Here is a 21,289-nt window from a genome sequence, read left to right as displayed (position 1 = left end):
ATTTGTAGTGGTCTGGCCACCCAATAAGTTAGTTTATCAGGAGTGTGTGGCAAAGTTATAAAAATGATTACGCTTGGTTTGGTATACAAAAATAAAGAGACCAGACGGAACAGACCCACCAACAATTGTTCTCTTTAGAATAGTTCGTCGTTGGCCCAGGTCAGATGGAACAATCTCACTAATAATTGTTCTCTGTAAAATAGTTCGCCGTTGGCCCAGGTCAGCGAATAAACAATAATGCAATTATGGTGGTCCAGTGGTCTTCTTCCGAAGAGTTCTCACATATAATAGATTTCGATGATGGCGTGAAATGTTTTCGTACCAGAGTTAGTACATGAGACTCGCGAATGACCGCTGCAAGCGCGAGCGAAATCAGAAGAGAGAGTTGAAGCACGTGACCACACTTGTATTATGTGAAATCGTACAAGTGCGCGTTTTTGTAGCTTTTCGTATCCAAACCAAAAACGATTATGCAATTGATGAAATGCGTAGTGTTATAATGGAAGTAAAATAAAGTTATAAAACGCCACATCATCAACCGTGTGTGGAACTCCAGTGCATAATGTCGCTCGCCGTACACCGAATGAAATCCATTTCTTGAAAGCTACGAGGTTTTAAAGTTTGCAGTTTATTGTCCAGAATGTCTACGTGTAAGGCATTTTTCTGCAACCTCTCTGTGGCTGATTTGTTTGAGTGAGCTAATCTTCAAGGTCATTGATCAACACAAATTCAAGAACGGTGCTTAATGAAATGGGATATCACTAATTCCGACGAAAGATAGATTGCATATAGCGGACGACATCTGCGGTTATTTCTGCAGCCCAAATAGTTCACTTAACTTGTTACAGCCTAAATTGTGCCCATGGACACAAGATATGTGAAAGTAACACTCCTGTATTACATGTTGAACAATTCTTGCTGTAGGTTTATGTGTCCTGAGTGATGAATATCATGCCACATTCATCGGCTACAAACTGCCGCACTTCATGCGACGGTATTGCATACTTCAGCAGGGCCCAGGAGGTGCTCAACTCCCCTTCTGTTAGCCGCCGGTTTACAGAACCTTAACCGCATAAAAACTTGAAAAACTTTTCATTGTTTTAAGATAGCAGGATTTGACTGTCTCCTTGAACAAAAAATATAGGACATCCGGTGCCTAGCGTATTGCTCGTTATCAGTAGTTTGTTCGAATTACTCGGCTTTCCTTCGATCTTCCCGGGCGCCTGCCGCGTTTGTAGTAAAACAGCTTCGGTGCTTTGGTTACCCGATGCACGCACAAATGCCACATAATTGTGCTTCGTGTATTCTTTCGACGCCTTGTCACACGCTATGGAGAATGAAACTGAATAGTCAGCCACCAATTGCCAAATCTGAAGCCATAGCGCTGCATGTGCATGGTGTGGCTAATCAATAAGGAGATTAATTAAAGCAAATTGCAACAAAAATGCGACAGATTTGGCTACTTTTCGGCTTGACCACACATAAAGCAAAATGAATTATCTGTACGTAAGTCTTTATTCGAACCAAAAAGGTTCTGGAGTATGGACCAGCTGGCGGCTCAGGACCGGAGTGGGTGCTGATCGAAGCCGCCCAGGCTAGAAATGCTTTAGCTTGTCGAGATAGTTTAGTGACTCGGACTCACTCAGTCGCAGCAAAATTTTCAGCGGAAAACAGTCAGTAGAAAAAAATGCGGCAAATATGACGAACACAAGACAGGCCACTGCGTTTGAAACTGGCCGGTTTTTTATTTTGTGCCAATTACTCACCGGATCCAAGGCTCTTGTTTAGTTTGGCGGCCAAGGCTTGTGCCGATAATTCGAGGACCATTTTTGTGCGAACAGACCCTAGAACCACCATGGTTGGAGTGTGCGCCAACTCTGAATCAACTCCTGCAGATATTCAACTCATGAGGTTTGTTCCCCTTTTATCCATGGGGAAAATTATGATCCCTTAAACCGCGTTGGGCAGCTAATCTGCCATTAATAGACCGTTTGTGTCACAAGTTTATTTCATTAGATTACGTCAGCCAAAGCCGAGGATGTCAATTGTATCATTTTGAATGAGCTTACTTTAGCCTCCGGTTTTATTATTCTGCTTCAAACGGATGCTAGAGTGTTTGTTGCTTTGGCGCAGTAACTTTAGATCAGCAACCAGCAGGCTTCATGTAATAGGTCGAATTATTTCTCAGGGGCTTTCATTGTAACAACCAGTTGTATGTCGGTCTTCAAGGCACTTGAGTGGTGCACTGTGGTCACGCAGGTAATCGGCCCTGAGTGTTCCGGTCTTCATACCCTCAATGTGTCCTTCTGTCTTTCTCACTTTCATTCCATCGATACCTGTCAGTCCAGCGTTGTCCTAAAAGACCTTGTGAATTTGCTCAAAAACCCATAAAAATCTAACGCAGTTTTTCAGCAAAGATCCAATGAAACTCCGAAATTCTCCAGAGAATGGTGTATATTGATTTAAACCTCTTGCCGGAAAATTTCCAGCCTTGTGAAAATATCTTAAGGTAGAAAAAAGACCAAAGTCGATGGTATCCAGCTAGTGAAGTTTTAAATTTTCTCGTTGATATTCGCCGAAAGGAAGTCATGGGCATGCTTTGTGAATATAAGCCCTCAGAAAACTTCTTGGCTGACTGAAGTTTACTTCAAAAAATTCGATTCAGACGTATGAGGCTTTGTTGCACATTTGTCGTAATTAGAACAACGTAGATAATAGCCTACTTCAGAGTCATTCCTTGAGCTAAGTGCTTTGAAAACGCCATTGTTGTCAGGGTTGAAAGACGCTGGAGACTACGTAAATATATTAGTAGCAAAAGTGCGTTTTTTACGGACGGACGGTGCTCGGTTATCCATTGCAAACGCTTCTTTGTGATTGAACGAGACATTACCATTTCGAGGTCGGTGGGAACATATGTCCCTGCGTTCATCCTTCTACAGGGGAGGCTCTGTGTAATATATTTGGCCGGGCAAAAGAAAGATGTTTCATGATTTCGTTGGGTCGTTTGCAGCTGGTTTTGCGCTGTGGTTTGCATATTTCTTGAGTTATTCGTTGGATTTCCCATCTATTGTAGGCTCGACGGCAGATCTTATCAGACCGTCCTTTGTCTGCGTTCCATTATCTTGTGATTCGATAATTCAATAAACTTTTCCAATACGGTGGTGGTGGCGTACAAAACTGGTGTGCTGTTTAGAAGGAGGGAATCCAAGACGGCTGGTGGCTGGGTTTAAAAGCATTTGAATGAGCAAGACGAAGAAAGATTATGGGAGTGATATTTGCACCGTGGAACCCGGAGTGTCACGGTATATATGAGCATGTAAATCGCAGGGCGACCGCATTTGGCCTCATGTAATGTGCCGGCCGGATGATGATTTCAGGGACATTCAAGTCCAGGAAACCATCAACAGCTGAGGGAGCATAGGGGGAACCTGTGTAAAGTCGGCACTTTTGTCCATGAAGTCAGCATCGTGATTGTGGATGCAGTCAACCAGATATCCCCCTGTAAAAATTGCTGGATTTAACCCATAGGTTAGAAAACAATGATTAGCTTGGGTAAACAGATAGATGAATTGGTCAGTCTGGAAAGGGGAGGTATCGCTTAGGCGTATAATAGCAGGGTTTCGCTCAGAAGGCAGAGAGCCGTGAGGATGAGATTCGGCCGTACGAGTGGTTATAACGATTCCATTGGAAGTGAGGTTGCGGTTATAGGCATGAAAATAGGGACGATGGTGTTGGGATGGTTGACCATCTGGTCGTAGGGGCATGCTGGAATTGGGCAACACTGCTCTATTTGAGCGGAAACGGGCGATAAAATTGAAGGAGGAGGGTTTCTGACCGTTTGTGGCTGTAGTCGTGACGCTCTGTGTACTTTTAACTCTTGTTGAGATGGAGTGTTTCATTAATCTATAGGGAGTACTTTATGCTCGCTAGGTTACAACGGGAGATATGGGCAGATGGACGGCGTACAGATAACATTTGTGGTAAGAAGATGCGCTCTAGCGGTTGCTCTGTTGGAATTGGTGTAATGGGTAACATGGAACATTCAATTTGGGCTTCCGTGGACTTGAGGGCAAGGTTATTTTCTGTGGCTAAGGTAAATATGCTGCGAGATTGGCGGGCGGTAGAAGAGTCATTTCCGAAGTAGTAGAAGCCTCATGTGAAACCAATGTGTAGAGAGGTCACTGGGAGCGAGAACATGGCCTCCTTCCTATTCGCTAATAGTTTTCGGGGGTGGAAAAATGCTTTCACAACAGTAATCATGGCCCTGAGTGAAAGACCGCCTCCTGCCTCTAGCATTTTCCAAGTGGTGTTCCCGGAGCTTGCGAGGCGGTTTGGAGGAAATATTTACGCAAACCACCACATACGAAACTGGTTTAGTTTTTTGCTCGCGCAAATTTGGCACCAAAATACTTTGCGTACAACCCATATTTGAAGGTCAGATGTATGAAATTTTTTACTTAAGTACAAGCTGTGAAAAAACTAAGTCTGGTTGCGCTCCATTTCAGCTACGCTTCCACCTATTCATTGTTTTGGGTTATAGTATGACAGGCTTCTCGTGGCCAGAGCCATCTGTAGTCGATACCCGGAGCGGACAAAAGGATGTCCATAAAGTGTAAAATGTGGAATACAACTACACGCCCCCAGCGCCTGTTGGCATTTTAGGCGTATTAGTTTGCAAAATGCCAAAATAAACGAATTACACAACTCTTCCCCCTACTTCGTCTGTGTCACTTGCCTCTACCTCAGGGTGCTGTGCATTCCACAAATAACCAGACTTTTATCGACAGTTTTCCTTCCTAAGTTGAATACACAGAGCAAATACTCCATTTTAATAGGGACACTGGAGAAAAAATGGCATTCGTTTGGAAGATGTTGAATGATTCAAACGCAAAAAATGTAGCAGCCTGGACCAAAGCTGACACTAAGCGTTACTCCCTGAATGGATACATCCCAGTACATTTGGCCGCGAAGAAAGCGATCAAGCTCACTGATGACTCAGTAGATACCACTACGGGGTCGTTAGCGAAGAGACGCATGAAAGGGCACCTAATGATCGTTTAGGAGCAGATTTTCAGAACCACCGCCCGGAAGGAAGTGGCAAGATTGCTTGTTGATGGTATCCTTACTAAATCTGTACGCAAAGTGGTTTTTTGGAAAGGACGGCAAGCGATCTTTCTAACCTTTGGTCACACTATCATCCAAAAGCCTTAAGGAGGACGTTGGGGCAGCTTATCAGAATTGATAAAGCCTTCCTTATTATAGGCGTATATCCGACAGCCGATCCCTAAGGTGGGGAGACAAGGTTATTCTTCTCGACAGGTATGCAGATTCTAATGTTATAAACAACCCGACGGTAGTTTTTCTTCAAAGAGCAACTGAACAAGGCGGTTGCGACTACAATTTTTAGCCTCTGCTCAATTGCGGCAGACCCATTGACCGCCAAACACAATGATGCTTGAGGTGGGGCACGCCTCGTGAGGACAGAGCAACTAGAACATATGGCACTATCTTCGCTTATTTCCCCAGCGGAAGATGAAGGCGCAGCTTTTAACTTTAAGTCATAAGGCCTGAGCTGGAATGGGTCAGCTCTAAGGAAACAACTCGAGAAGCTTAGTCGTAAATCAGCCATAAGCGTTGACTTTGACCCTGGGGGTATTGCGGAGACCATACAACCGTTGGCCGGTTAGTCAGAAAAAAGCCAGCGCTGTAGATCTCGCTTGACATGGCAGCCGAAGTAAACACAGTTACGAGGTGCTGTTCTGAACATGCCAAGCCACCAACCCCTGGGTGCCGCTCCGTCAAAATCGGCCAGTCTCATCATGAATTCATTTATCACAAGTAACCAAAGTCCCATATTTGATAACCCTGAACCTCAAAGTCCGACGTACAGGAGCTGGTTATACCGAATACGGAAGTCCTGAAATTCCGTACAAACATAAGCGTAACGCAAGTGCGGTCTAATAAGCCATATAAATTTCGCCCAGTTGGCAGGCGCTTGATGAATTCAAAATTCAGTCACCTGTAAAAGCACTTGGGTGCATTGAGAGCAATACTCATCAGTGGTTTGGTCCAACGCAAAAGGGAACCGACTGGATATCGATCAGACACCTTGACGGCAAAACTGAGTTCAGGAGCTCAAGAAAAAACACTGTTCTGAACATGCCAAGCCACCAACCCCTGGGTGCCGCTCCGTCAAAATCGGCCAGTCTCATCATGAATTCATTTATCACAAGTAACCAAAGTCCCATATTTGATAACCCTGAACCTCAAAGTCCGACGTACAGGAGCTGGTTATACCGAATACGGAAGTCCTGAAATTCCGTACAAACATAAGCGTAACGCAAGTGCGGTCTAATAAGCCATATAAATTTCGCCCAGTTGGCAGGCGCTTGATGAATTCAAAATTCAGTCACCTGTAAAAGCACTTGGGTGCATTGAGAGCAATACTCATCAGTGGTTTGGTCCAACGCAAAAGGGAACCGACTGGATATCGATCAGACACCTTGACGGCAAAACTGAGTTCAGGAGCTCAAGAAAAAACAGAAGCATGTTCACGTCCAGTCTTTGAACAGCAGGCGCAGTACAAAGTTCAAAATATTCGACATTGGGGGACAGCTCACTTCAGGAACAAATGATCCACGTCAACCGGACTCTGAGGGTAGAGCTAGCGCATATTTGATGGGGAGGTGTCGGAAACGCCGGGACAGGAGGCACACAAGCGTGCCATGTGCCCTCGTGGGAATCCTTTCAGACAGACCCGAAGTAGAGCGGTTAAATCTACCGAGATCGGGGACGATAAATTTTGACCGATTGAAGCAGTTGATCCAGGATCACAAGTCTGTCGCTCCACAGGCAACAATCCTACATGATTCAACAAGAAATTCTACCTCGAATCACGGTGTTGTTGTAAAACGCTCTGAGTGAAAGCCGGCCAAAAATATTATACCACCTCGCCTGTCTCTATTGGAGCTCCACAAGGATCCGTCTAATAACACCTCGTTTTTCGCATCTACGCAAATGACCTTCCGAATGCGCATTCGCGTCTTCTTCTGGCTGACGGCATGAAATTTCGGAGTGTGAAAAGTCAGCCTTTTCTGAATGAAACTAAAGACCTCACGACGGGGGTCAGTCGACTTGCATCTACCTCGATAGGTAGTTCTGAAGAGAATCGTAGAGTCACGCATGGCGAGAACGGCGAAGTGCATACTATGAAGACAGATACCAAAATGGATTTAAGCACGTGGCTGCTGTCGGGTACGTCCGTCTCATTCAACTGTTGTGCATCTACAACTACTCCATGGGGGTCTACCTCAGGTCGGTGCATGGATCCGCCAACCAAGTTGTCCACTCAAAACGCAAAAAATGCGCGGTACACACTGAAAGTCTCCAGAAGGCTGCTAAGTAGCCATCTACGAACTCAAATCCGTTGATTATAGAGTGCTTTGTCAAATTGTTCACTCTTTTCCCTGGTTCATCGTTACATCCGAGGGGACTCTACACTTGTGCCTCGCACAAACAAAGTTGAACCGATGAATTTTTCACCACTTTCTCCGCAATTACTGGGCAGGGACTCGGTTAAATAATTTCCAAAATTGGAGGGTGAACGTTCATTATAATGGATTTCCTCATTTCGGGAAGGTGGTGTGTGGAATAACTTACTTCAAACAGTTGATCATGCTGCATGTAAATCGTAATGCGTAATTTTTATATGATACCACGTTTTGGCAAGATCAGTGCGAAGCACTGAGAAACTAAGCAGCAGTTTTGTGCTGTTTCTCTTGATCGTTCCCTATGAGTGATCAGAGCCTACTGAACAACGTGAAGGAATCCGAATCTTGAAGTTTGATCAAAAGCTTTCATACTGTGTACGAGTCCACGACATAGCAGACTCATTCGAACCACATGTGAATGCTAAATTGACTTGGAAATGAGTGTACTTGTCGAGACTTGTCCAATTCGTGTTCGAGTACAACATGAGAGCGATAGGAACTCGGAGACCGCGCTTGCCTAATGGGCCCTGGGAAGGTCAAAGCTGTTGGAGTCCAGTTTGGGATTATTCAGCAATCCAACAATAAAGGAAGCGCGTCCTACAAATTTATTTTGTTGTTTTTTTGCTACCCATCCACAGAGTTGAACACCCTACTGTACGAGTCACCGTGCCTTTCGCCTCCTACTGCATCTGTAGAATCTCAAGAGACCAAGTTGGTTTGGAATCTGCGGGACCTATCTAGCCCAATGAGCTTATTCATATTTGAAGGTCGTTCAGAAGCGGAACATTTGGTAGCACTGTTTATTATCGCAACGGATGGATTTGGGTCAGGACATACTGTGGCGTAGTTTGATTAACCAGGTGATAGCTGACGAAAAGAACGCCAAAAAAATCAACAAGGTGCTGAAGTGTATTCCAAATGCAGATCGCAATTTGGCTTCAAAGGAAAAAGCGTTAGAAGTACTGAGATCTGCGGGAATCATCGATTCAATACTTCACGTGGTTCTACCAAACGTTCCAAGCGCCAAAGAAGTTAATACACCGGAATTTGAAACAATCCACAGTGGAAAAACATCTTTTTCGAATGGCATTTGTGATGTAGAGCAGAAACCACCATTCACTGTTGGGCTTGTTGTGGAAATATTCAGAGGCACTGCCTTCATAGAACACATAGGGAGTTACAGGGATTATATTCTTGAAGAAAAAGGACAGGTTAAATCAGCTGTTATTATTCATCTTGCTTGTGGACGTTACCGTGACTGCTCGAAACCGGCGCCTTTCACAAGCGAAGTTAACTTTGGAGAGGAGTTTTGCCTTCCATTGACGACAGATACCGAAGTAAGTTCAGAGATAATGAACCATTCATCATGACAAGTCTATCAGTTTCTCTAGCGCACTTTCACCCGTAGAAAAAGGACCATTTCTACAATTCATCCTTTTTATATTCGCGCTCATTAAACCGAACTTCTTACTCTCCACTTCTTCAGTTGGGCTTCCGCAGCCTTCCAGCATATGGGCGTATCGCTTCTTTACAATCCAATTTGTCAATGCCTTTGTAATGAGGGGGTTAAAAAGTTCATTTCAATTTATAGACGAATATAAGCAGAAGCTGTTCAGGTTGCATTAACTCTAAGTAGGAGATTACCCTCCCAAGTTGCGATATAACGCCGTAGATATGTGAACTGCTTGAAATTTTTAACCCGAACGATATCCGAGTTCCCCAACTTAATCTGGCTGTCCGAAACCCTACAGGATCCCCTCATTTGGCTTTAAAACTGTTGAATGTAAGGACGAAAGTGCAGTTGGTGCACGTCGATGGGCTAATGTGACAGGCATTTCAAGACAATATGATAACCCCACCTCGCCGAGAACACCCAAAGATTCTTTAATTTTCTTCCTAGCCCTGTAGAAAAATGGGTATAGTTTTTCAGGGTTTGCGAATCAAAAGCTTTACGACTTGGTGAGAGAGTACCGTTGGGTTTGAGTCGGCATAATCTAGAAGTAGGGTTTTCGATAAACGAAACGCCATGGTGACAATCGAAACCTATTTTCCAAATTATCGCAGTGGCCAGTCGATGAGTCATTCGGCCCTGGGGGTCCCAAAAAAACACCGCTCCAGTGTCCAGCTGCCATGCTACCCAAAGGAAGCACGAGGGCCTGCAATATTGCCAGGTTGCCCGAGCCTAAACAGGGGCAGTTGAGAGGCAGAGGTCGGGTTTAAACCACGGACCCTCCGGTGAGTAAATTCGCGCTCCAACCACTTGGGCCATCTGCCCCCCAGTTCTGCTCTTATTATGAAGCCATGCTTGAGAGGACCTGAGGGGTGTTGTTAGCCCAGTGACCACTGTCAAAGCTTTGATGGGTTTTATAAGCTTAGGATGAAATTTGTCAGTCATGCTGCTCATCTGGGTATGACAAGCTTTAGCACGCATGCTATAATGATCGAATTCATTAAGTTTCTGAGGCTGTCAAACTGTGAACCTTTGAGGCTGCTAGTGTTTTCGGCGCCGCTGTTTGCGAAGGAAACGTCTTATGAAGAAATGGACAGTAACTATTGTATTGAGAAGGTTTAATTCATCAACATAGCATTGCATGGTCTGTAGCGATCAGACCATAACTCCAGGGGTTGTAAAATGTCCACTAAGCCCATATGCATATGGGTCGGGCCGGAGCTTTTGTGCCACAATGTTGAGGTGCCAAAGTTCTCTTTGGATGCTACGACTAGATGATGGAATTAGTAAAGACTACAAACGACTGATCCCCCAGCGCCTAAACAAAATACGGGTCGGAGCTATAAATAATTGATATTTCACACCCAAATGTGACTTAATAGGTTCCCAGTGGTAGCAAAAGTCTGGAAGAATAAAGTACGAAATCACAAGATCAATGCTGTCCAGTGTTTTAGGACAGCTGTGCCGGAGTCGTTTACGGCTCTGATATTGTTATTAGAATGTTATTATGAATGTGCAAGTATTAGGCTTGGCGCGGCTGGTTCTCAAGTGGCTGGTTAGGTTGGACTGGAATCGAGAGCCACGGGCAACGACAAACGTCCGCTACAGTTATACGCTGAGCACAGACTGTCTCTGTGTTATTGTACCCTACTGGGGCGAGGTGGCCCAAGTGGTTAGAGCGCGAATTTGCTGACCTGAAGGTCAGTAGTTTGAACTCGACCTCCCCTGTCTAGGTTTGGGCAACCTGGCAGTGTTTCAGCCCTCGTGCTTCCTTCTGGTGACATGGAAGTTATGGACCGAAAGAGTGCCACAGCCTAACGATTTTTTTCTTTTACCTTACGTACTAGCTGGAGCTGCATGGCCATCTGTTGCTCCCCGCGTGCCAACCGGGGAGCATTAGTCATTAGTTATATGTGGTGTTAATCAGTAACTGATTGTCGCCGGTTCTGTAGCATCTAGGTGGATCCGGACCATGCGCGCGTTCGTTGCTACTTCTCGTTGCGCTCTGCTCGAAAGATGCGCAAGATATGTCTGGCCATCGAGAGGCTATTGAACCGTGCTATGAGACGAACTTACCGGAACCAACTACTGAGGTCATTTTCATTTCCTGTAAGGTACTGTCCGCAACCCTGCAAGGTGTGGGACTCTCCGCTTGTGGAGAGGCGCAACTAACTAAGATCTAAGCAATGAATTTTGAACAATACTTAAAGTTCTCGAAGCCCGGACAAATATTCCTTCCGGTGGTGACTATAATACCACTCAAAGAATTGTCGACAAGCTTTGTGAGTCCAGAAAGCTGGGAATGTAGAGAACGCAGGGAAATTCGCGTAAAGTATTTCAGCAGATGTGGAAAAAAAGTCCAAAATGCCTCCCATGAACGAAGAAGTCACTAATAAAAAGGCTTTTATGTCCACAGAAAAGATGGACTCCCGAATCGTTGAGCTGAACACTGGCAACAACAACTTTCAGTTGCCCTGTCGGAATCCAGACCCGCAACGCAGTCCTGGGTAGTGGACTTGGAACCCTCGGGCGGCTTCGCAAACAAACGAATGCCTTTTCTTCCCCTAGCGTCACCGAGCTGCTGTTCCTAGTGAACTGCCACCTTCCCTGTTTAGAGATGGAATTAAATCCTCAATTGGTGCTTATCTGATTTGGTTGACTCCGGATGGTGGGAAAATAATGTTCCAGTCCACTGAGGTGGATCCATAGCAGTACTCATTTTCGAAAGACGTGCTGGTACTGAGCGTCAAAGGCAAAGAAGACTTAGCCTGACTTTCATTGCAACCAGACTGTTTTTATCGCTTATTTTACATCGATGAGTGCAAGTAGGATTTTTGATGGGGTGTGTGAATCGCGTCCTCATACTTCGTCAAGTGTCGAAGGAATGAAATGTATATAGGTGATCTTACGGCGTCAGAATGGTTTATCCCTGAATCTGAAGGGACGTGTGTATCAAGCTACAGTACGGGCTGTTTTGTTGTATGGCTGTGAGACTTGGCCTATTCGAGCAGCGGACCTGAGACGTCTTCAGGTGTTCGACAATCGTTGTCTCAGAACCATAGCTCGCGTGGGTTTGCGTCGGCGAATCCGTAACGAGGCAGTTAGAAAGCGTGTTTTCGGTTGTGCAACGGGTACTTACATTGTAGTATGTGTCTATCACCAAAAGCTGCGTTGGTTGGAACCCGAAATGCATATGCCGAAGAGAGTGCTGTTTTTCATGCTCAATTGGGAGTGGCGTAAACAGAGAGGTGGGCAACCATTGACTTGGCAGAGGAGTATGAAGGAGATCACGAAACGCATGGGTGCTGTCGGTACGACTCGCCTTCGAGGATGGGGACTGCGTGATTCTCACTTTGCCTGGTTGGAGAAACTACAATATATGGCTGCCAACCAATGTCAGTGGCGTTCCTGCTGTCAGTTTCTATCCAGATTGCCTGAGTGAATGTCTGGAGGTGTAGGCACCTCGGAATGATTGTGTTAAGCTAGCACTAAGTCCTTACAATCACATTGTTCCTTGACACCAAATTTCCGTTCGAGTTCGTCAACCGTTTCCGCATGTATAACTGCGTATGCTCCAAAAGTTCGTGAATTTCGTGCCCTGTTTGTATTCCCACACTTGTTGGTGCGTGGAAGTGCATGGGGAGCTTTACAGAAGCTTTCCTATGGGCAGCTGTGCCCTATAAAGATGCCCATTTACACCATTTCAGTGTAACTTTGTCATTAATAAAGTAATGAGGTCAGCGCTAGAAGGTCTCCAAAGCACTGGCATTCAGATCTCTCCAACGGAAAACCTTATAAACGTGGGATATACAGACTGTATTCTTCTCATTTTTTTAAAAAGATCAAGAAATCACTGCGGGTCGGATAGTTTTTGAACATGCCCCTCAGAAGCCAAGGCTGTAATATATCTCGGAAGTTGCGTTCGCTCTGACGTTAATGTGATAGATTGATTCAAAGCAAAGTGTCAAGGGCCAGTTGCGCATTTTCCAATTTGTTCCACTTGTGACCTAAAAAGGGTTTCAGAGGAAGCCTGTATCAGAATTCAGCGCTGGCTGTATTGTTGTACGGCTGCGAGACTTAGCCATTTCGGGTGAAAGATGCGAGATATTTTTGTTTTTTGACTGTCGACACCCCAGAACTATAGGTGAAATCATCCTGAGTCGTTGAATGGAATGGTTAGAAAACGGTTCTTTAGTGAAGTGGACGTTACTTTACTCAGAGTTGATCCGGTTATGCAAATCAAGGTGGCTGATCTGGGCAAGCTGAGTTGTGGCCTGTGCCTAGTTCGGAATAATGGAAATTTCGAGGTTGCCGGAATCTGACTGGCAGAAGAGGGTGAAAGGCCTTACGATTAACTGGGCACCGTTGATGCTGTTCGTCTCCCAGGATGGGTTCTATATGAACCTCTTTATGCTTAGTTAGGTAGAGTGGACGATATTAAGGCAAACCTTTGTCAGTGGCGTTCATGTCATCAGCTTCTATCCGGATTGCCCGGCTGAGTGCTGAATATTTGTGGTAGGTTAGCTCCAGGTTCCCCTCCCTGCCACATTTTTTTCTTTCCACCACAACCCTTCATTCAGGAGAAATGGCATGAATGTGCGGCAGCGAATACGAGTGTTTTTTATGTTTTGCTGTCATTAATGTTGTTGACTGCACCTTATTCTGAATAGAGTGTAAGTTATTTAGTGTAAGCAGCGAGAGGCATAAGACCTTCCGGTCAGATGGCTTACAATCAAACGGCCCAGCGACGTTTGCTTTATGTTTTCTGTCATTAATGTTGTTGACTGCACCTTATTCTGAATAGAGTCTAAGTTATTTAGTGTAAGCAGCGAGAGGCATAAGACCCTCCGGTCAAATGGCTTACAATCAAACGGCCCAGCGACGTTTGCTTGTGCGGTGGGAAGGGGTCGGGGAGGAACATCGGTGGACGCTGACGTAGGTCACAGTGACCGAACGGCATGATCAAAGTTGTTTCCAGAATATTCCCACTTGTCCCTAGCTCAGTCCTCGAGAATGCACCATTTGGGTCAACCGTGATGTCTTCTGGTAGCGGTCTGGGATGATGTTGATGAGTGTTCGGTAACCTCCCAGCAGACGCAGAGTTTTAGACTTCTATGGGGCACTATGCAGGGGCGGGTCTCATGAATTGTTAGAAGGTTAGGACACACTGAGTTCGAACATATGTCCAGTCCCGGCTCAGCTGCAAGGCAGGTGTCATTTACAATGACCGACGAACCCCTCCGTTCATTATCACGTTACCTACCGCGGATATCGAGGGTTGCAACACTACTAGAGAGTCGTTTTGCCATATCTTGACCAATTTTTCAGTGGGCACAGTAGTGATTAGAGCCTCATCCACTAAAATTACTCTTGCAGCTTTCTGTTCGCTACCTTCTATGGGCTGATACCGTTTGATCTCCACAAGGAGGTCGAAGTGGATAGGAATATTGCTCATCGTCATTATCAACTGTAAAATCCGCATACTAACTGGTAGCGATGATGACGCCAGCGGTAAAAAATACCAGTCATGTTGAAAGAAATCAAACGCTGGTCATATCCATTATCGGCGCTATCATTCGCTGCTAGCAAGCTCCATGTTATAGCATCTCGGTTGTTGTATAGATCGAGAGTACTTGCGTTTACCTCTGAGCCGGCATCCACGAAGCGGATACTCCACTGGCGCGATCGTTGACAGAACACGTGATTAAATGGCGAGTAAATTAGTTGCCGTTATGCATTGGCCTTCCCTTCATCGAAGAGGTGAAGTGGGCGAGATGTTTGGAATGTGGCTCCAAATGTCTGACATTAGCCACGTACGAAGTCAATCCGAGAGGGCTAGGTGAATTCAATCGGTCAATAAGCGCGAGATATATGCCGAAAAAGCCTCACAGGCTTGATGAGGTTGATTGAGCTTCGAAAAACTTCTGTTGACCGGGAGCAGTGCAATTTCCTAATTTGGTGGCTTTCTTTTTTGGAAAAATTTGTCGTTTCGCGCACGCACCAAAACACCGGATGAGTGTTCGCCCCAGCCTTTCGTATGGAGCGTCAACTTTGGATGCATCCCTCAGAAATGTGCGGTGACAGTGCTGACACAACTTTATGGTGGCTAGGCGCTTGAACTTGCCTTGCGGCTGCTAGAACCTAGATTATGTATTAGTGTTGTGGCACACCGCAGTGAGATTAGCTAAAGCACTCACAGGCTCTGTTATGGGCTGTAAAACGTCCCCGATGGGTTTCAGGTTTTCACCCGACAGTTTTTAACATGGTGTGACGAGGTGAGGAGAATGCCTATTCCATTGGTGGTCTTAGACGGCGAACTGCTTTGTTTGCAAACATAGTAGCGTGATCGTAATTGACAGCAATACACCGGAAAAGGGAGGAAAGAAAGTTAAAAGAAAGGGGCTCAGTGAAGATAGCCTATGTCCATGGCAGACGGTCATGAATAAGGTAGCCGTACCTTGAAACAGCATTAAGGTGTACGCATCTGAACATCTGAAGTAGGTTAGCAACAATGAGATTGTTGGGGCGCGAATCTGAGAGGTCCGTGGTTTGAACCCACCCCCAACATCTCGACTCTTTCTGTCTAGGCTTGGGCAACCTAGCAGTATCCCATCCGTCGTGCTTTCTTCGGGTGGCTAGGCATCGAAAGGGTATTGTAGCTGAACGATTGTTTTTTATTAGTGGGATTGTTGGTGGTATAACGAGATTCGGGAACTTTCGGTTGAGATTCCACCCTGTAATTGAGTTGAGTTTGTGCTAAAAGCCTAAATGCACTGGGAGTCATGAGGAGTTCGTATCTAACGTAGCACTGAAGACTTTTGAACTCGCGATCTCGTGGCCAGACACTAACTGCACAGTTATTCGGCTTTTGGGGGCGACTCCAGGTGGCACAACCTCGTCCATTCCATCTGAATCCGGTACTGTGTTCTTCGGGTGCTAGGCATCGAAAGGGTATTGTAGCTGAACGATTGTTTTTTATTAGTGGGATTGTTGGTGGTATAACGAGATTCGGGAACTTTCGGTTGAGATTCCACCCTGTAATTGAGTTGAGTTTGTGCTAAAAGCCTAAATGCACTGGGAGTCATGAGGAGTTCGTATCTAACGTAGCACTGAAGACTTTTGAACTCGCGATCTCGTGGCCAGACACTAACTGCACAGTTATTCGGCTTTTGGGGGCGACTCCAGGTGGCACAACCTCGTCCATTCCATCTGAATCCGGTACTGTGGAGCAACAGCTGATGGTCAGTGCAGAATTTCAAAATACCTTCATTGTCCGCAATACATCTCGAGTCTAAATATAGCCTGTCACCATTAACTGAGTCGCTCTGCTTCCCCATTGAATTCTCTTGTGGTTAGGACTATATCATAACTCTTCGTGGTGGACAAGAGAGTGGTTATTTCTGGATAAAAAGTATTTTGTTTGCCAAATCCCAACTGAAGTTGGTTAGTGCATAAGTGCTGAGAACAGTTTTAGTCCTAACAGAAGTGGACAGATGAACGACACAGAGGCTACTGTTTACAGTTACCCAATCAGGTGAGAACGCCTAGGACCCGAGCGCCATACAAACACCGTCCCAACTAGCTGCACCTGAAGTTCGCGGTCGCTAGTTCTTAAACAGCTGTACTCGTATCACGTTTTCGGGTTTGGGCAACGCAGCAAGTGTCAGTCAACACAAGAGTGGCTTTCTTAAGGGTTCGAGCAATAAGAACTACAATAAAAACAGAACAGGTTCTGAGGAAATCGTAGAGGCAAGTGTGAGCGTTTGTGTGCTATTGGCCACCTCCATAGGAGTCCGAGCCTGTAGCTGAGCTCCACAGAACAGTGCACATCGGATGAGAGCTAAGGGAGAATAATGGAAAATGGACTGTGGTAGAAAGTTGCAAACAGCCCCTTTCCACTCGAACTCTGCAGGTAAGCAAATCGCCCAAACTGCCGGACGGCTCTTCACTCTGACATTTGTCTGATGTACGGCATAACGTCCCTCTCTGTTGTCCGGTCTGTATCACCTAGAAATAGTGTGCCGCTTCCGCCTACCGAATTACCTGTGTAGCCGTGTTTTGTTCAGCTTTCATCGCCCATTTGCGTCCGTCTATTCATCACCATCGTCCATATTCCCCTTAACTCCTTCTTGTTCAGGTTAACCCCACTGTTCATCTTCCTGCTTTTCAGTGTTTTAACCGCATTCAAAATTCGTAGGATCTAGTTAGCTCTGAGGAGCAGTCCACCATGCGTTTCTATTCGAGTCGAACTTATCAGATAGATGTAGCCCCTTGCTGATGTATCTACCCAATGAGTCCCAATCCGAGCGGATTGCCCCTGAGTAGCTGATGTTCGTGCGTTCTGAATTTTCACACAGTCGTCAGCCTTAGTATAGTAAAATAGACACATTCTGATCGTGTTACCTTCCGTCTTAAGATCCAAACTGCATAACCAGAAGAATTATTAGTTAGAAATAATTTTTAACTACTTGGCTACTTTCAAGTAGTCACATTTGTTGACCAATCCCGTCGCACGGACCTGAAACGAAACATCACAGTGGATATCATATGCTATTGACGCAGACGACTGGCAACGTGAGGACTGGCCATAAACTGTCCTTACACATTAGGAAACTCGCTCACCGTTTTGGCGACGAGATGGTTCAGTTGCTAGAGCGCCAATTTACTGATCGGAAGGTCCGTGGTTCGAACCCGACCTCGATATCTCGACTTTCCCTGTCCAGACTTGGACAACCTGGCAGTATCCCACCCCTGTTGCTTCCTTCAGGTGGCACGGCACCTAGGCACCGAAAGGGTGATACAGCTGAATGATTTTTGACTGGTTCGGTGGTAGTTTAGAACACAAGTAGCATTTATTGCAACCTGACGCGAGTAAAATACGGATTGAAGCTGAAGCGCGGAATAAATCAATGCACCACACATCGTTATTTACCTAGCCATCTGAAAATGACATCATTTTCGCCACCATATTAGATACTTCTTGTGATTTTATTCGGGTTTAGAAATTCGTTTCGAGGATTAACTACCTTTGCATAGGGACGCCAGGTTGACCAGCACGTTTCAGTCTTCCATCCCAGAGGGGATAAAATACCCCACAGTATGCTCACAGACACCGTTTAAGACACTCACACACAACTAATAGTTCATTTAAAAAACGTGCGGCGAAGTTTTGATACTCCCCCATTAGGACGATGTTTTCTCGAGGAATGTACAATGCGAGTTGCTTAGGGCCTCTTTACATCTGATATCACGAAGTTTTTTTCCATCGGCCTTTCACAGGACAATCGATCCGCCGGGCCTCAACAAATTCTACTCGAAAACTCCACTTCAGCACATCATTTACACATAGTCGTTGTTTCGAGAGAATTTGATACTGGCCGTACAAACCTGGTGGCCTCAACTGTGCTCGACTGGCGGCGGCACTTGTTTCACGGTACTAATTCCGCCCAGACGGCCGGAGAGCAACCATGGACTGCGTTTTTTCCGCTGGAGCTGAAAAGCGTGGATCCGGACTCGAAGGTTAGCAGTTCCTGGTCCCCGTTGTGCATTCACTGTCTTGGTGTTGATCGGAAACGAATTTTCTCATTTCTCATGTTGATCCATCCCCGGCATCCTCTTTGCAAAGGTCACCTCTGAGATACAGCCTCCCTCCGTTTTGAGATGTGGCCCACTTTCCTGTCGATTTGACTTTTATGGTTTGTGTGTGTGTGTGAACTTTCAACGTTCGATGTGCAGTTCTGGCTATTTTATTCCCCCTAAAATAACTCGGAAATTAGGGACACCGCCTGCGCCCCCATTGACTGGCAGTAAGTGGGACTGTAATGCACGCAGGTAGGACCCAACTACTTCCTCTCCGATCCGACTGTATCTACCTACAATTTAATATGACTGGGTTAGAGGTTCTGATAAACCAGGGGAGCTACAATGACAGTAGATTAGATGGTCTTGAGATAGCCCACTGGTTACTGGCTGAAAGGTGCTTGGTTCGAATCCACTAATCAATGCCTCAGACGTTTGTGAACATGATAAGGTCTTTGCACTCTCCTATTTCCGGGCGTTCGAGAGCACTCCAAAAGTTTCCGTACACAAAGCGGTGTCCGTCAGGGGTAGCCACTCTCTCTCCATTCCCATTTGATTTCGTGATCAATAAAGTAATGAGACGAACGTTGGAAGGTCTCCAAAACCCCGGTGTTCCAATGGCCTCCGACGAAAACCTTGTTGATATGGGATATGCAGAGTACATCGTTTTCGTCTTCGAAAGGGAGGAGATGAACTAACCAAAATCCCTTTGTGTGTATTTTGCACTCACTCCCGGGCATGCAGTCACTGAAAACACTACTTACAATCCAGGGAGAGATACTGGAAGTTGTGGAACGTTTTACGTACCTTAAAAGTTTTATTAGTTCCAACTTTAGTGTGACGGATGAGGTCAATAGACGAATATGCAAGGCTCGGGTCGCGTTTGCTAATTTGAGACACCTATGGCGTCAGAACGGTTTATCCCTGAATCTGAAGGGACGTGTGTATCAAGCTACAGTACGGGCCGTTTTGTTGTATGGCTGTGAGACTTGGCCTATTCGAGCAGCGGAACTGAGACGTCTTCAGGTGTTCGACAATCGTTGTCTCAGAACCATAGCTCGCGTGGGTTGATGTTGGTGAATCCGTAACGAGGCAGTTAGAAGGCGAGTTTTTAGTTGTGCAACGGGTACTTCCATTGAAGAATGTGCCCAACACCAAAAGCTACGTTTTTTGGGACATGTTTTGCATATGCCTAACCATCATTTGCCAAACAGAGTGCAGTTTTCCATGCTCAATTCGGAGTGGCGTAAACAGAGAGGTGGCCAACCATTGACTTGGCAGAGGAGTGTGAAGGAGATCACGAAACGCTTGGGTGCTGTCGGTGCTACTCGCCTTCCAGGATGGGGACCGCGTGATTCTCACTGTGCCTGGTTGGAGACACTACAAGATATGGCTGCCAACCGATGTCAGTGGCGTTCTTGTTGTCAGTTTCTATCCAGATTGCCTGAGTGAATGTCTGGAGGTGTAGGCACCTCGGAATGATTGTGGTAAGCTAGCACTAAGTCCCTTCTCCATCCACCTTAATTCTTTTCTTCACAATGAGGCTTTCAAATAAATAATGGTTGCACGGCAATGAAGCATCGGTGTTGAACACGAATGTCATGCTTTCGTTGATGATGATGATACTTCCAACCCAATCTATCGTCCATTCGCAACATCAGTTGTGAGTTTCCAGCTACCGGTTGCAGGGTTCAAGAACGTAGTGTTTGTTCCATCCCAGATGAATCTGATGTCAGTCTTCGTAACCCGTCCTTTCGTTTTTTCTCTCCTTGCACCGCACAAGAGACGAATCAGTGATTGGAGCTTCAATTTGCTATCCGGAAAGCCCATGTTTCGACTCTGACCTTTGTATCTAGACTTCCCCTGTCTAGGCAGTATCCCATCCCTTGTGCTCCGTCGGGTGGTATGGGATTTAAGCACCGAAAGGGTTCTACAGCTGAACGGTGTACCGCACAAAGAAGGGCTAGAAAGAAAACGAAAGTGCATCGAAGGTGAACCATTGATTAGATTTCTTGGATTTTCCTTTATCCTTACGATTATCAAGCATTTGGACTTTGGGACTTTCTTCTCTGTGTCTGCCTCACATGTTGCCGGAACACCTTCCATTTAAGTGCACGCGATCAGCTAGATAAAAAGAATGGGACAGAATGGAAATGTTTTGGAGATAACAGCGTGATCAATAGCGAGTTGATGACGAATCAAACGTTTGTATTTCGATCAGCTCAACTAGCTGTATGCCACATTCTTGTTGTATATCCGTGTCTCCGCAAGACCTATCTTTCAGGTCTCTCAGCTGTAGCACTTTTGATGAATAACTTTCATGTCTTCGCAAGGAAGTACCAGATTGCTTGAGGCTAGACAGGAGCAGTTGTCATGACAGGGTTGGGTTCGAACCCCAAACCTTCCAGTCAGTAAGTTCGCACCTAAACCACTGAGCCTTCTTGAGACCTGGCATCTCCCAAGAACGAAAGTAAACCTATCAGCGCTGAAGGACACTCGTCAAACCAACGAGCTTTCAAAGAGTTTCATTCAAAATTGGATTCAGTTTATTTTTCTCCCCAGATGACGGCCGGTATTCTGGATTTGCGGCTCAGTATTGTTTGGAATTTGCCCGACAGGCTTCCTGACACACAGCCGTCTCCGTCCAGAGGACCAAGGCGGACACCTCCCCCTCCCCTTCCACCCCAGGTTGTTGATGTTCAATTCGCTCTCGAGTCCGCCAGGGCTTCGCAACGCGAACAGAATTTCACCCTCTATGTCCGTCAATGGT

General features: G+C 45.7%; 3 protein-coding genes across 3 annotated transcripts in view; 1 reads left to right on the top strand and 2 right to left on the bottom strand.

Moving 5' to 3' along the window:
- The window catches only part of T265_08077 (hypothetical protein), a gene marked incomplete at both ends in the record, with an annotated part of 23,129 nt that extends 21,302 nt beyond the window's left edge, over positions 1–1,827 (bottom strand). Inside the window, 2 exons of the mRNA XM_009173772.1 lie at positions 1,196–1,327; positions 1,767–1,827. Of these exons, the coding sequence (XP_009172036.1) occupies positions 1,196–1,327; positions 1,767–1,827 (193 nt within the window). The remainder of the gene's footprint in view (positions 1–1,195; positions 1,328–1,766) is intronic.
- Positions 1,828–3,383: 1,556 nt separating this feature from the next.
- Positions 3,384–3,899, bottom strand: T265_08076 (hypothetical protein; the record flags this gene model as incomplete). Its single annotated transcript, XM_009173771.1, has 1 exon — positions 3,384–3,899. One exon carries the CDS (start codon positions 3,897–3,899, stop codon positions 3,384–3,386), a length of 516 nt encoding a protein of 171 aa, XP_009172035.1.
- Positions 3,900–8,286: 4,387 nt separating this feature from the next.
- Positions 8,287–21,289, top strand: part of T265_14466 (hypothetical protein) — a gene marked incomplete at both ends in the record, with an annotated part of 94,055 nt that continues 81,052 nt past the window's right edge. Inside the window, 2 exons of the mRNA XM_009173779.1 lie at positions 8,287–8,827; positions 18,220–18,459. Of these exons, the coding sequence (XP_009172043.1) occupies positions 8,306–8,827; positions 18,220–18,459 (762 nt within the window). The remainder of the gene's footprint in view (positions 8,828–18,219; positions 18,460–21,289) is intronic.

The sequence above is a fragment of the Opisthorchis viverrini genome (assembly GCF_000715545.1).
Source record: "Opisthorchis viverrini unplaced genomic scaffold opera_v5_201, whole genome shotgun sequence".
NCBI classification, from domain to species: domain Eukaryota; kingdom Metazoa; phylum Platyhelminthes; class Trematoda; order Opisthorchiida; family Opisthorchiidae; genus Opisthorchis; species Opisthorchis viverrini.
This window is presented reverse-complemented; position numbering and strand designations above follow the sequence as displayed.